Source organism: Salvelinus namaycush, chromosome 23 (assembly GCF_016432855.1).
Source record: "Salvelinus namaycush isolate Seneca chromosome 23, SaNama_1.0, whole genome shotgun sequence".
NCBI lineage: Eukaryota > Metazoa > Chordata > Actinopteri > Salmoniformes > Salmonidae > Salvelinus > Salvelinus namaycush.
In genome coordinates, this window is record NC_052329.1 from 41092977 (window position 1) to 41107065 (window position 14089).

At 42.2% G+C, this 14089-nt stretch overlaps 1 protein-coding gene across 1 annotated transcript in view; it reads right to left on the bottom strand.

Annotated features, from left to right (window-relative positions):
- LOC120018882 (myeloid leukemia factor 1-like) overlaps positions 1 to 10812 on the bottom strand; it is a 28513-nt gene extending 17701 nt beyond the window's left edge. Inside the window, exons 1-2 of the mRNA XM_038962103.1 lie at positions 10699 to 10812; positions 2555 to 2717 (exon numbers count right to left, since the gene is read on the bottom strand). Of these exons, the coding sequence (XP_038818031.1) occupies positions 2555 to 2717; positions 10699 to 10745 (210 nt within the window). The 5' untranslated portion in view covers positions 10746 to 10812. The remainder of the gene's footprint in view (positions 1 to 2554; positions 2718 to 10698) is intronic.
- Between the last annotated feature and the right edge of the window lie 3277 nt (positions 10813 to 14089).

Below are 14089 nucleotides of genomic sequence, written 5' to 3' on the forward strand. Positions count from 1 at the left end.
GCTTTCCACTAGATGTTGGAACATTGCTGCGGGGACTTGCTTCCATTCAGCCACAACAGCATTAGTGAGCTCGGGCACTTAGGCCTGGCTCGTAGTCGGCGTTCCAATTCATCCCAAAGGTGTTCGATGGGGTTGAGGTCAGGGCTCTGTGCAGGCCAGTGAAGTTCTTCCACACCAATCTCCTCAAACCATTTCTGTATGGACTTGGCTCTGTGCATAGGGGCATTGTCATGCTGAAACAGGAAAGGGCCTTCCCCAAACTGTTGTCACAAAGTTGGAAGAACAGAATCGTCTAGAATGTCATAGTATGCTGTTGCATTAAGATGTCCATTCACTGGAACTAAGGGGCCAAGCCCAAATGATGAACAACAGCCCCAGACCCAGCCCCAGACCAATATTCCTCCTCCACCAACCTTTACACTAGCCATAACATCAAAAAACATGTGTAACTGTATGTATTTGTGTCCGGCAGGATGATACAGAACTGAATGAGAGTACATTTGACATGGAAAATTATAATTGAATCAGCTAGCAAAAAGTCAAGCTTACATTCATCATAAATATTTATAGTTTACATTTCTGCCTATTGTATCTCTGTATTTACAGGTCTATATTTCCAAGATGCATTATGATATCCTAATGCTGTTTGTTTGTGTACGTAGGGCAGACAACTGACTACTTGTATTCCACATTTTGCAATATCAGAGCCTGCAATATTGGGTTACATGAGCCTGTGGCCCACCCCCCTCCAGCCAAGCTAGGGGGTGTATGAACATTTCTAACCACTTTTGCAGAAAAATATTTTTACACAACCATCCATTTCATAAATGGGAGACATTAGGGATTTTTTTTAAACATGGTTGTATTTTCTTCTACCTAGGGTAGGGGTATAAAACATTTTGGGGGTGGGCCTTCCCATTAGCCTACATTGTCTAGAAAATGTATCTAACTGCATTGCAAAGCTGAGCAAATAGACTAGTGTTTAACTGTCATGAAACTGTCATTCAGGAGTGGAACAGGACTGTTCTTAATTACAGAAAAAATGAACTACACACAAGACACTGAATCCTAACTTTGCGCACACTTAACTTGGCAATCATGCATTAATGTCAATGCATGAATTGCACGAAAACGTTATGTACGAGGATATCAAGTCAGGATTCAAGCCTACGTGAAAACATAACTATATTGTCATAAACTCATAACCAATGTCATGAGAAACGTGAACAGTTTGTCCTTTCAGATTTGCTTCATTTGACCACGGGCCAAACAGCTATGAAACCAAACATGTCTGTTTTGTCTTTTCAACAGCTCGGGGCATTGGTGTGTTTGAGTGAGAAAGCAGTGTGTCAGTGGAACAATGCTCTAAATATACCCTCCTCAGGCCAAAGATAGCTGTCCAGAAAGGTGAGGGGGTTGTTCTTCTACAACCCACCACACTCTCCAGTGCCCCAGCAGAGCAGCAGCAGAGGTTCAATAAGCAGTACAGCATCGCTGGCCTGACCCGGCAGCAGGGGGGATCCGGTTACACGTCCATGGCCATTTTCCATCACGACCCCAGTAAACCTAAGCCCTTTCCTTTTTTTCTCTCTTTCGGCTGGCCAGCGTTCTTGTTTGTTTGAATGCTGGCCGCTGAAATGACAGGGGTGGGTGGAGGGGGGGGGGTGAGTTGTGGTGCAGGTGTTTATGTTCTTTCACTCACTGACACAGATGAAGAGGACAAGGAACTGACCAACCCCTGGGACAGGGATATGATTCCACACCTTCACTGTCACGTATACTCCCTCTCTGGCCTCTAGGTCACCAGACTGCTGATTATTACGCACACCTGTCACCATCATCACGCGCACCAGCGCTTGTTGACACTCACCTGGACTCCATCACCTCCTTGATTACCTGCTTTTATTCATGTCACTCCCTTTGGTTTCTTCCCCAGGCGTTATTGTTTCGGTTTCATGTCGGGGCGCTGTTCGTGTTTCTTGTTTTGTTTATGTTCGATTATTTATCAAATGTATTCACTCCCTGAACTTGCTTCTCGACTCTCAGTGTACATCGTTACATTCACCTAGAGAGTACGAGTGAATTGGGACAATCTACAATGCACTGGGGAGGTATGGTTGCCAGTTTCTGTTTCTCAAGCCAAGAGAACATAGCCTGGTCCCAGATCTGTTTGTGCAGACAAATGTTTGGATTGACATGATAGAACAAGCATGTCTGGTAGCAGTCTAAGGAGAAAAAACCTAAAGGGAAATGCTCTCCAAGTGAGAAGACCATCTTAAGGATAGGGTATGAACTAGAGGCACTGAGGCAGTCACCTGTTTGAGATTCAAACCAACAACCCTCTCCTGACCTGACATATCCTGGTCAGGATCTGTATGTGTTTAGCCGATATCAATACTCCAAGGCTACTTGAGTCATGCTAATTGAGCGTGGGAAATGCGCTTTACAAATGAAATATTATTGTGTGGGACCAAACCTGGGTCACCATAACAACACATTAGCCCTAGTCACCCTACCCCAGTCAGTGAGTCACAGTCAGAGCATCGGTCCTCACCCTGTGGTCCTCCTGTAGCGCCATGCTAGTGTTGGGTTGGCCCCCGGCTACGCGGCCCCTGTCACACCCGCCTGTCAGACTGGGCATGAAGTCCCGACCGAAGGGCTCTGATAAACTCCGCATCATCTGTTGTACATGTGTGTTGTGTGCCTGGAATGGATCCCTATGGAGAAGAGGAAGAGGAGGAAGAGGAAGAAGAGATTGAATCAGCCTCAATGTTCCCAGAGACACTGAATTCTTTGCAGAATTTATGACTGTGCTGATGAGTAAAAAACAAAATGGTCATACCTTGATGAGCTGTAGATTGGAAAAAGGGAAAGTGAAGGAAGGAAGGAAGGAAAGAAAGAAAGAAGGGAACTTGTTAACACCAGGCATTCACCATTTCATAATTTACTGTCTGTCATAAAATCAAATCAGTGCTAGGCATTTTTCTTTTCTGTGTGCAAATAGTCAAAATAGTCATAGCTAAATGTAGGGTGGATGGGTGGAGCTCTGGGGACAACAGGAGGGTATGGGGTGTTTGGAGCGGCTTCACTTCGGTGTACAATGTATGTTTTAAAATCTAAAATAAATAAATATATATTTTGACTGGAAAATACAGTACCAGTCATTCAATGGTTTTTCTTTATTTCTACTATTTTCTACATTGTAGAATAATAATGAAGACAACAAAACTATGAAATAACACATATGGAATCATGTAGTAACCAAAAAAGTGTATATATTTTTTATATTTGAGATTCTTCAAAGTTGCCACCCTTTGCCTTGATGAACGCAGCCTCCTCTGAACAGTTGATGTTGAGATGTGTCTGTTACTTGAACTCTGTGAAACATTTATTTGGACTGCAATCTGAGGCTAGTAACTCTAATGAAATTATCTTCTGCAGCAGAGGTAACTCTGGGTCTTCCTTTTCTGTGGCGGTCCTCATGAGAGACAGTTTCATCATAGCGCTAGATGGTTTTGCGACTGCACTTGAAGAAAGTTCTTGACATTTTCCATATTGACTGATCTTCATGTCTCAAAGTAATGATGGACTGTCATTTTTCTTTGCTTATTTGAGCTGTTATTGGGCTATCTTCTGTATATCCACCCCTATCTTGTCAAAACACAACTGATTGGCTCAAACGCATTAAGAAGGAAAGAAATTCCACAAATTAACACATGTTAATTGAAATGCATTCCAGGTGACTATCTCATGAAGCTGGTTGAGAGAATGCCAAGAGTATGCAAAGCTGTCATCAGGGCAAAGGGTGGCTACTTTGAAGAATCTCAAATATATATCAAATACATTTTGATTTGTTTAACACTTTTTTGGTTACTACATGATTCCATATGTGTTATTTCATAGTTTTGATATCTTCACTATTATTCTACAATGTAGAAAATTGTAGAAATAAAGAAAAACCCTTGAATGAGTAGGTGTGTCCAAACTTTTAATTGGTACTATATATACCGATTTTTTTCTAAATAGTCATAACAAGAACACGCAACCGGGCATTGTGAGGGAAGGGCTGGTTTGTGGACTGAAGATGGGGCGATGGGGGTCGTACGGTAACGTTTATCTGATTTTAGACCAGGCCTAAGATACACACAAAAGTATGTGGACACCCCTTCATACTAGTGGATTCAGCTAATTCAGCCACACCTGTTCCTGACAGGTGTATAAAATCAACCACACATCCATGCAATCTCCATAGACAAACATTGGCAGTAGAATGGCCCATACTGAAGAGCTCAGTGATTTTCAACATGGCACTGTCATAGGATGCCACCTTTCCAACAAGTCAGTTCATCACATTTCTGCTCTGCTAGAGCTGCCTCGGTCAACTGTAAGTGCTGTTATTGTCTAGGAGCAACAATGGCTCAGCCGCGGACTGAATATACTCTCCTGCAACCCGCCTCACCCAATGTGGTACGGATCGGCTATTTTTATACTTTAGAACTGGAACCCCCATCAGAAGCTAGCCAGCTAACTAGCTACTATCTAGTAGTCAGTTAGCCACTGCTAGCGGTCTTCAACGTTAACTCGGACACCAGCCAGCCTCAGCTCGGTCAATACCTGCCAGTCTGCACAGCTCGATATCAACCCAGAGCATATCGGACTGCTTTTTCTCTACCACATCTCCGGATTCCTACCGCAAGCTCTGGACCATTACACTAGATCATCGTAGCTAGCTAGCTGTTATCCGAGTGGCTACTCCTGGCTGGCGCCTCTGTCCCGAGGCAAGCACCAGTTAGCCTTGAGCTAGACCCATCTCCCGGTTAGCCGAAGAGGTCTACCAGCTAATTCTTGGGCTACAATACCTCTTTTGCCAATTGGCCTGGACCCTTTATTGCCGACACGGAGCTCCGCCGATCCATCACGACTGGTCTGCCGACGTAATCGTCCGAGGTCGTTTCAACAGGCTTTTCCGTTACGACGTCGCCGAAGACCCATCTGCTGGCCACGGCCTGCTAGCTCCAGCTCGCCTAGCGTAATAGCGAATACCGAACGGCTCCCTGACTCACCCATTGCTGCTCATTGGACCCTATGATCACTCCGCTACACATGCCTCTCCCTAATGTCAATATGCCTACTGCTGTTCAGGTTAGTTATTATTGTTTTATTTCACTGTAGAGCCCCCAGACCCGCTCTAAATGCCTTAGATATCTCTTTTATCGCACCCTCCAAACATGCGGAGACCTCACCTGGCTTAACTGGTGCCTCCAGAGACACAACCGCTCTCATCGTCACTCAATACCTAGGTTTACCTCCACTGTACTCACATCCTACCATACCCTTGTCTGTACATTATGCCCTAAATCTATTCTACCACGCCAAGAAATCTGCTCCTTTTATTCTCTGTCCCCAACGCACTAGACAACCAGTTCTTATAGCCTTTAGCTGTACCCTTATCCTACTCCTCCTCTGGTCCTCTGGTGGTGTAGAGGTCAACCCAGGCCCTGTAGCCCCCAGCACCACACCCATTCCCAAGGCACTCTCATTTGTTGACTTCTGTAACCGTAAAAGCATTGGTTTCATGCATGTTAACATCAGAAGCCTTCTCCCTAAGTTTGTTTTATTCACTGCTTTAGCACACTCCGCCAACCCTGATGTCCTAGCTGTGTCTGAAGGCCACCAAAAATTCTGAAATTTCCATCCCAACTACAACATTTTCCGACAAGTTAGAACTGCCAAAGGGGGCGGAGTTGCAATCTACTGCAGATATAGCCTACAGAGTTCTGTCATACTATCCAGGTCTCTGCCCAAATAATTTCAGTTTCTACTTTTAAAAATCCACCTTTCCAGAAATAAGTCTCTCACCGTTGCCGCTTGATATAGACCCCCCTTAGCCCCCAGCTGTGCCCTGGACACCATATGTGAATTGATTGCCCCCCATCTATCTTCAGAGTTCGTACTGTTAGGTGACCTGAACTGGGATATGTTTAACACCCCGGCCGTCCTACAATCTAAGCTAGATGCCCTCAATCTCACACAAATTATCAAGGAACCTACCAGATACAACCCTAAATCCGTAACCATGGGCACCTTCATAGATATCATCCTGACCAACTTGCCCTCTAAATACACCTCTGCTGTCTTCAACCAGGATCTCAGCGATCACTGCCTCTTTGCCTGCGTCCGTAATGGGTCCACGGTCAAACAACCACCCCTCATCACTGTTAAACTCTCCCTTAAACACGTCAGCAAGCAGGCCTTTCTAATCGACCTGGCCCGGGTATCCTGGAAGGATATTGACCTCATCCCGTCAGTAGAGGATGCGTGGTAGCTCTTTAAAAGTGCTTTCCTCACCATCCTAAATAAGCATACCCAATTCAAAAAATGTAGAACTAAGAACAGATATACCCCTTGGTTCACTCCAGACTTGACTGCCCTTGACCAGCACAAAAACATCCTGTGGCGTACTGCATTAGCATCGAATAGCCCCCGCGATATGCAACTTTTCCTGGAAGTCAGGAACCAATATACACAGTCAGTTAGGAAAGCTAAGGCTAGCTTTTTCAAACAGAAATTTGCATCCTGTAGCACTAATTCCAAAACTTTTTGGGACACTGTAAAGTCCATGGAGAATAAGAGCACCTCCTCCCAGCAGCCCACTGCACTGAGGCTCGGAAACATAGTCACCACCAATAAATCTACGATAATCGATCATTTCAATAAGCATTTTTCTAAGGCTGGCCATGCTTTCCACCTGGCACCCCCCGCAGAAACTTGCCCAAGCCCCCCCCCCCCGCTTCTCCTTCACCCAAATCCAGACAGCTGATGAGCTGCAAAATCTGGATCCCTACAAATCAGCTGGACTAGACAATCTGGACCCTCTCTTTCTAAAATTATCTCCCGAAATTGTTGCAACTAGCCTGTTCAACCTCTCTTTCGTATCGTCTGATATCCCCAAAGATTGGAAACCTGCCGCGGTCATCCCCCTCTTCAAAGGGGGAGACACTCTATACCCAAACTGTTATAGACCTATATCCATCCTGCCCTGCCTTTGTAATATCTTCAAAAGCCAAGTTAACAAACAGATCACCAACCATTTCGAATCCCACCGTACTTCTTCCACCTTGCAATCTGGTTTCCGAGCTGGTCATGGGTGCACCTCAGCCACGCTCAAGGTCCTAAACGATATCATAACTGCCATCGATAAAAGACAGTACTGTACAGCCGTCTTCATCGACCTGGCCAAGGCTTTCGACTCTGTCAATCACCGCATTCTTATCGGCAGACTCAACAGCCTTGGTTTCTCAAATGACTGCCTCGCCTGGTTCACCAACTACTTCTCAGATAGAGTTCAGTGTGTCAAATTGGAGGGCCTGTTGTCCAGACCTCTGGCAGTCTCTATGGGGATGCCACAGGGTTAAATTCTCGGGCCGACTCTTTTCTCTGTATATATCAATGATGTCGCTCTTGCTGCTGGTGATTCTCTAAACCACCTCTACACAGACGACAACCTTCTGTATACATCTGGCCCTTCTTTGGACACTGTGTTAACAAACCTTCAAATTAGCTTCAATGCCATACAACACTTCTTCCGTGGCCTCCAACTGCTTTTAAATGCTAGTAAAACTAAATGCATGCTCTTCAACCGATTGCTGCCCGCACCCGGCCACCCGACTAGCATCACTACTCTGGACGGTTCTGACTTAGAATATGTGGACAACTACAAATACCTAGGTGTCTGGATAGACTGTAAACTATCCTTCCAGACTCACATTAAGCATCTCCAATCCAAAATTAAATCTAGAATCGGCTTCCCATTTCGCGACAAAGCATCCTTCACTCATGCTGCCAAACATACCCTCATAAAACTTACTATCCTACCGATCCTTGACTTCGGCGATGTCATTTACAAAATAGCCTCCAACACTCTACTCAGCAAATTAGATGCAGTCTATCACAGTGCCATCTGTTTTGTCACCAAAGCCCCATATACTACTCACCACTGTGACCTGTATTCTCTCGTTGGCTGGCCCTCGCTTCATATTTGTCGCCAAACCCACTGGCTCCAGGTCATCTATAAGTCTTTGCTAGGTAAAACCCAGCCTTATCTCAGCTCACTGGTCACCATAGCAACACCTACCCGTAGCACGCGCTCTAGCAGGTATATTTCACTGGTCACCCCCAAAGCCAAAACTTCCTTTGGCCGCCTTTCCTTCCAGTTCTCTGCTGTCAATGACTGGAACGAACTGCAAAAATCACTGAAGCTGGAAACTAATATCTCTCGCTCTAACTTTAAGCATCAGCTGTCAGAGCAGCTTACCGATCACTGTACCTGTACACAGCCCATCTGTAAATAGCACACCCAACTACCTCATCCCCATATTGTTATTTATTGTTTTGCTCTTTTGCACCCCAGTATATCTACTAGCACATCATCATCTGTACATCTATCACTCCAGTGTTAATGCTAAATTGTAATTATTTCGCCTCTATGGCCTATTTATTGCCTTACCTCCCTAATCTTACTACATATGCACACATTGTATATAGATTTTTCTATTGTGTTATTGACTGTACGTTTGTTTATCGGCAGATTGTTGTTTATATGTTTTTGTTTTTGTCGCTTTGCTTTATCTTGGTCAGGTCGCAGTTGTAAATGAGAACTTTTTCTCAACTGGCCTACCTGGTTAAATAAAGATGAAATAAAATACATTTAAAAAAAGTGGTAGGTCACACAAGCTAACAGAATGGGACCGCTGAGTGCTGAAGCACGTAGGGCGTAAAAATAGTCTGTCCTCGGTTGCAGAACTCACTACTGAGTTCCAAACTGCCTCTGGAAGCAACGTCGGCACAATAACTGTTTGTCGGGAGCTTCATGAAATGTGTTTCCATAGCCAAGGAGCCGCACATAAGCCTAAGATCACCATGCCCAATATCAAGCGTCGGCTGGAGTGGTGGAAAGCACGCCACCTTTGGACTCTGGAGCAGTGGAAATGCGTTCTCTGGAGTGATGAATCACTCTTCACCATCTGGAAACACGTTCTCTGGAGTGATGAATCACTCGTCACCACAAACGAATCGGGATTTAGCGGATGCCAGGAGAACGCTACCTGCCCCAATACGTAGTGCCAACTGTCAAATTTGGTGGAATAAGAAGAATGGTTTAGGGCTGTTTTTCATGGTTCGGGCTAGGCCCCTTAGTTCCAGTGAAGGGAAATCTTAACGCTACAACATACAATGACATTCTCGACGATTATGTGCATCCAACTTTGTGGCAACAGTTTGGGGAAGGTCCTTTCCTGTTTCTGCATGACAATGCCCCCATGCACAAAGCGAGGTCCATACAGAAATGGTTTGTCGAGATCGGTGTGGAAGAACTTGACTGGCCTGCAGAGAGCCCTGACCTCAACCCTACCGAACAGCTTTGGGATGAATTGGAACGCAGACTACGAGCCAGGTCTAATCACCCAACATTGACCTCACTAATGCTCTTGTGGCTGAATGGAAGCAAGTCCCCCGCAGCAATGTTCCAACATTTAGTGGAAAGCCTTCCAAGAAGAGTGGAGGCTGTTATAGCAGCAAAGGTGGGACCAACTCCATATTAATGACCATGATTTTGGAATGAGATGTTCGATGAGCAGGTGTCCACATACTTTTAGCCATATAGTGTATGACAAGGGTCTAAGCCAGGTGATTAATATATATTACATTCTCAAAGTTTTCCTGGGGAATGGCTACACTTACTCAAAGCATATATTCACTAATGAAAAACATTAACCAATATTTTGCTGACACCAGTAACTCTATTCCTTGAGTAGTAAGTACCATGCTATTACTGTAGCCTACATGTCAACCAGTAGCTATTAACACACATCAAACATGGATTTCAGTGTGCGTTAGTTGTCATTTAAATGTAGTAATATCTCAAATCAAAGTTGTGCATGTGTTTAAACAGGTGCAGCGAAATGCTTATGTTACTAGCTCCAACAGTGCAGTAGAATGTCTAGCAAATTCAACACAAATACACAAATACTAAAAAATGTAAATAACAAATCAAGAAATGACAGAACGAGTCCAATTAACAATCCAGGGGTAGACATATTAGAGTGAGCAGGTCAAAATCCAGAATATAAATATAGACACTGACAGTATATAATTTGAAAGGAAAATTGTATGTTCAGTAGTAGCTAGGTATATTAGGATGAGCTATTTCTAGAATACAGTATATACATACACAGGGAGTAAACAACAGTATATTAACAGAATATGAGGTGACTCTATATATACACGGGGCATAAGTCTCAAGGTGCAGGGCAGAGTACCGTGCAGGTAGCCAGCAAGTGATGGCTGTTCAACAGTCTGATGGCCTGGAGATAGAAGCTGTTTTTAAATCTGGAACAGCTGATATAATATAAGGGAATAGGCTATGCTGATAACAAAGCATTGAAATTGGGCACACAATTGCCCCACAATAATATCTGCAAACTATTAATTGTGAATGTGGCTCTTAAAATATGACAATAGCCTACAGACTGTCATTGTAGACAAGGGGTGGGTAGCATACAGTCGTTATTGTCCATTATCTGAAACAACGTGTCGTTGAAAGTGGTGTTGACTGGTGTTTAAAATAAACATAATTTTTCGAGAAAAATCTTCATCCTGTCGAATTAATGAGAGGCTGAATACAATATTGATACTACTTACGAGAAGAAAGGGTCCTCGTCAAATTCCCTGAGAAGACTGTTAAACATTTCCACGGGTGTTGGAGAGGAAAAGTGAAGTATGAAATATCTATTTTCTGTTTCGCGCTATGAAGCGGCGTCTACTACCCCAGTGTACGACAGCCAAGCGCGCACGGTGTCAATGAAGTTACTATGGAACCTTGCTACACTTCAGAACGTTGGGCTTTATGAACCAGGAGCCACATGACCTCCATCGAGCCATCTGATTGGCTGGCTATTCACAGCTCGAGCAGGATCTATCAGAAGAACGTTATGTTGTCAGAAGCTGTCATGACAACGCAGCTCGCTCCAGAGAAAGATATTCGATGTTCTGCCATATTTTACAAGCGTGTGCCACTTAAGCAACGAGGCAATGCTGTAAAAGATGTGTAGGCTAAATGGCGTTTGTTGTTGAATTTATCCATTTAAATACGATGTACTATATTACTTTTCATTGGGCCTACATGTACTGTACATAGTTTTATTTGCAGTTGTCACTATGACAATGAACACACCCTGAAAGCACTGAATGGTCTGAACCAGTATCTGTGCGTTAGCGACCTCATGAATGGTCTTATGCTACCATCTTCTTTTTTTCCCTTTTTTTACATTTATTGGAGAAAAATCAGTATACATATAAGAAGTATACAAACAGACAATGATAACATATGCTAGGGGGTACAACAAATGACAGATTGTACAAAGACCTTAAAAGATGCACACATATTGATTGTTTTAACAGCTTTCTTATTAGAAGAATGTATAATGGTCTTAATGAACTGCTCGAATTCCTTATAAAAAACACAGAAGAGTGTTTTTTTATTAGTGAATTTACATTTATGAATATAACATTTTGCCATTAGCACAATTAGATTTATAAGGTAAAATAGTTTTTCTTTATCTTTATTATGGTTAAGGAAACTGAGCAGCACATTCTCCCATAAAAAACAAAAGTCATCAAGAATATTAACAATTATAAAACTGAATATCTTTCCATAATTGTTTTACATGTAGACAATGCCAAAATAAATGTGAAACTGTTTCTGGATGCTCAACACAAAAAGCACAATCAATGTTTTTGTCTTTTTTAAGTTTCTTCAGGTAATGATTCGCAGGGTAATACTTATGGATCATTCTGAAAGAGACCTCTTTGACCTTGTTAACAAGCAAGTATTTGTGTGGTAATAACCAGACTTTTTTCCAACAGATATTAGTGACCAATGTATTCCAGTAACATAAGGAATGGATACAATATCCCTTTGAAATAAAGCATGTATAGACCTATTGTTCTGAGGGAGCTAGGAGAAACATATTTTCCCTGTTGGAGAGTCAACTGGATTAAGTGAGGGTAGGTCAAGAAGGTGAGGTCTGGTTACACCTCTAAATAACATGAGAGTTCCAGATGGAATAGCATCAAAGACTATGGCGAACTCTCTAGGTGTTACAGGGATATAGTAACGAGATAAAAATTCCTCATAATTGAGTAACAATCCTTCTGCATTAAAAAGTTGACTCACCAGTAGGATATGATTATTGAACCAGTTCTTAAAAAATAAAGACTATTTCTATACAAAATGTCCTTATTGTTCCAAATGCAATACCTATGCGGGGAAAAATTATGTTTATATATTAACGACCACGCTAAGAATACTTGTCTGTGAAAAGCAGATAATTTTGCAGGAATCTTATCAATGTTATAGTTACAAAGTAACATAAAATTGAGGCCACCAAAATGGGAGAGGGATGAAATTCCAAATTGAAGTAGGATTCTTTAAAAAATGTTTAGCCCAATTTATCTTAAAAGTATTATTCAAAGTAGGAAAATCTAAAACATTGAGTCCACCATATTCATATGAGTTCATAACGACAGATTTCCTAATATAATGTGTACGATTTTTCCAGATTAAGTTGAAAAGCACCTGGTAAACCGTTATTTTGTTGTCAAGATATAGGGACTGGGCTGCATAAGTAATTCTGGAGATACCTTCAGCTTTAGAAAGCAATACTCGACCTTTCAAGGATAAATCCCTCTGCAACCAATGGTTCAACTTTTTGTTTTTTTCAATAATAGGTATAAAATTTAATGAGCATCTTTCCTGTTGATCCTTAGATATGGTAATCCCAAGGTATGTTAATTTTTCATTGACTGGAATATTGCATATAGAGGGTATCACACAGTCTTTAACAGCAAACAATTCACACTTATTAAGGTTTAGGCAATGACCAGATGCTTTGGAAAATATATTTATCACATCGACTGCTCTAGGAATCTGGTCAGCATCTTTCAAAAAGAGGGTTGTGTCATCTGCAAGTTGATTTATGATAACATCTCTGTCCACAATAGAGATCCCTTTTATATCACTGGGTTTAACAAAACTTGTAAGAAGTTGGGTTGCAAGCAGGAAGAGGTAAGGCGAAATTGGGCAACCTTGCCTAATTCCTCTTTTCAAACCAAATCTAGGAGAAGTGCCATGCTTTAATTTAATTGAACTGTTCCCATTCATATAAAGAGTTTTAATAGTACTACAAAATATTTCCCCAAAACCAAATTTCTCAAGGGAGAGAAATAGAAACTCATGTTCCACTGTATCGAAGGCTTTATAAAAGTCTAAGAAGACAATAAAACTATCTTCGAAGATTAAATCAGAATAGTCAATAAGGTCTAACACCAGTGTGATATTATTAGATATATGTCTATTCCGCATGAAGCCAGATTGGGTCTCTTCTATAATTGAGTCTAATACTGCCTTCATTCTTTTTGCAAATATACAGGCTAATATTTTGTAGTCATTATTGAGCAGACAGATTGGACGCCAATTATCGAGTAGAAGCAAGTCTTTCTTGGGCTTAGGGATTAATGTAATCAGACCTTGAGTCAAACTGGGAGGGAGAGCATTATTTACAATGCTTTCAGAAAAGACCTCCACTTATGCTACCATCTTATTAATAGGCAATGTGCAGTAGGATGCGTAATCTGTTGATTGACAGGACTATAGAACGATAAAATTCACACTAGTGTGGATGCTCACCAACGTGTTATAGTTATGTAGCCTATAGTTTATCATTATAGTAATCGGCTGGGTGGATGGCTCCGACACAACACAACATTATTATCGCAACAGAACTAGCCTACTAGTAAGTCTAGCTAACGTTAGCGAACTTGAATGAAATACATATAAAATTACACGTATACCCTTACACTTGACTTTTATACTCTATAAAGTGTCTCTTTCAAATAATTTACTCTGGCAAGTTTGCCATGCAGTAGGGAAGTAAAGCGGAAGTCAAATCCATCACTTCCGTTGTTTGGCTGTGCCATAGTGAAGTGGAAACAACAAAAAATACCGTTACGACCTGCTCAGCAATTACCTTGT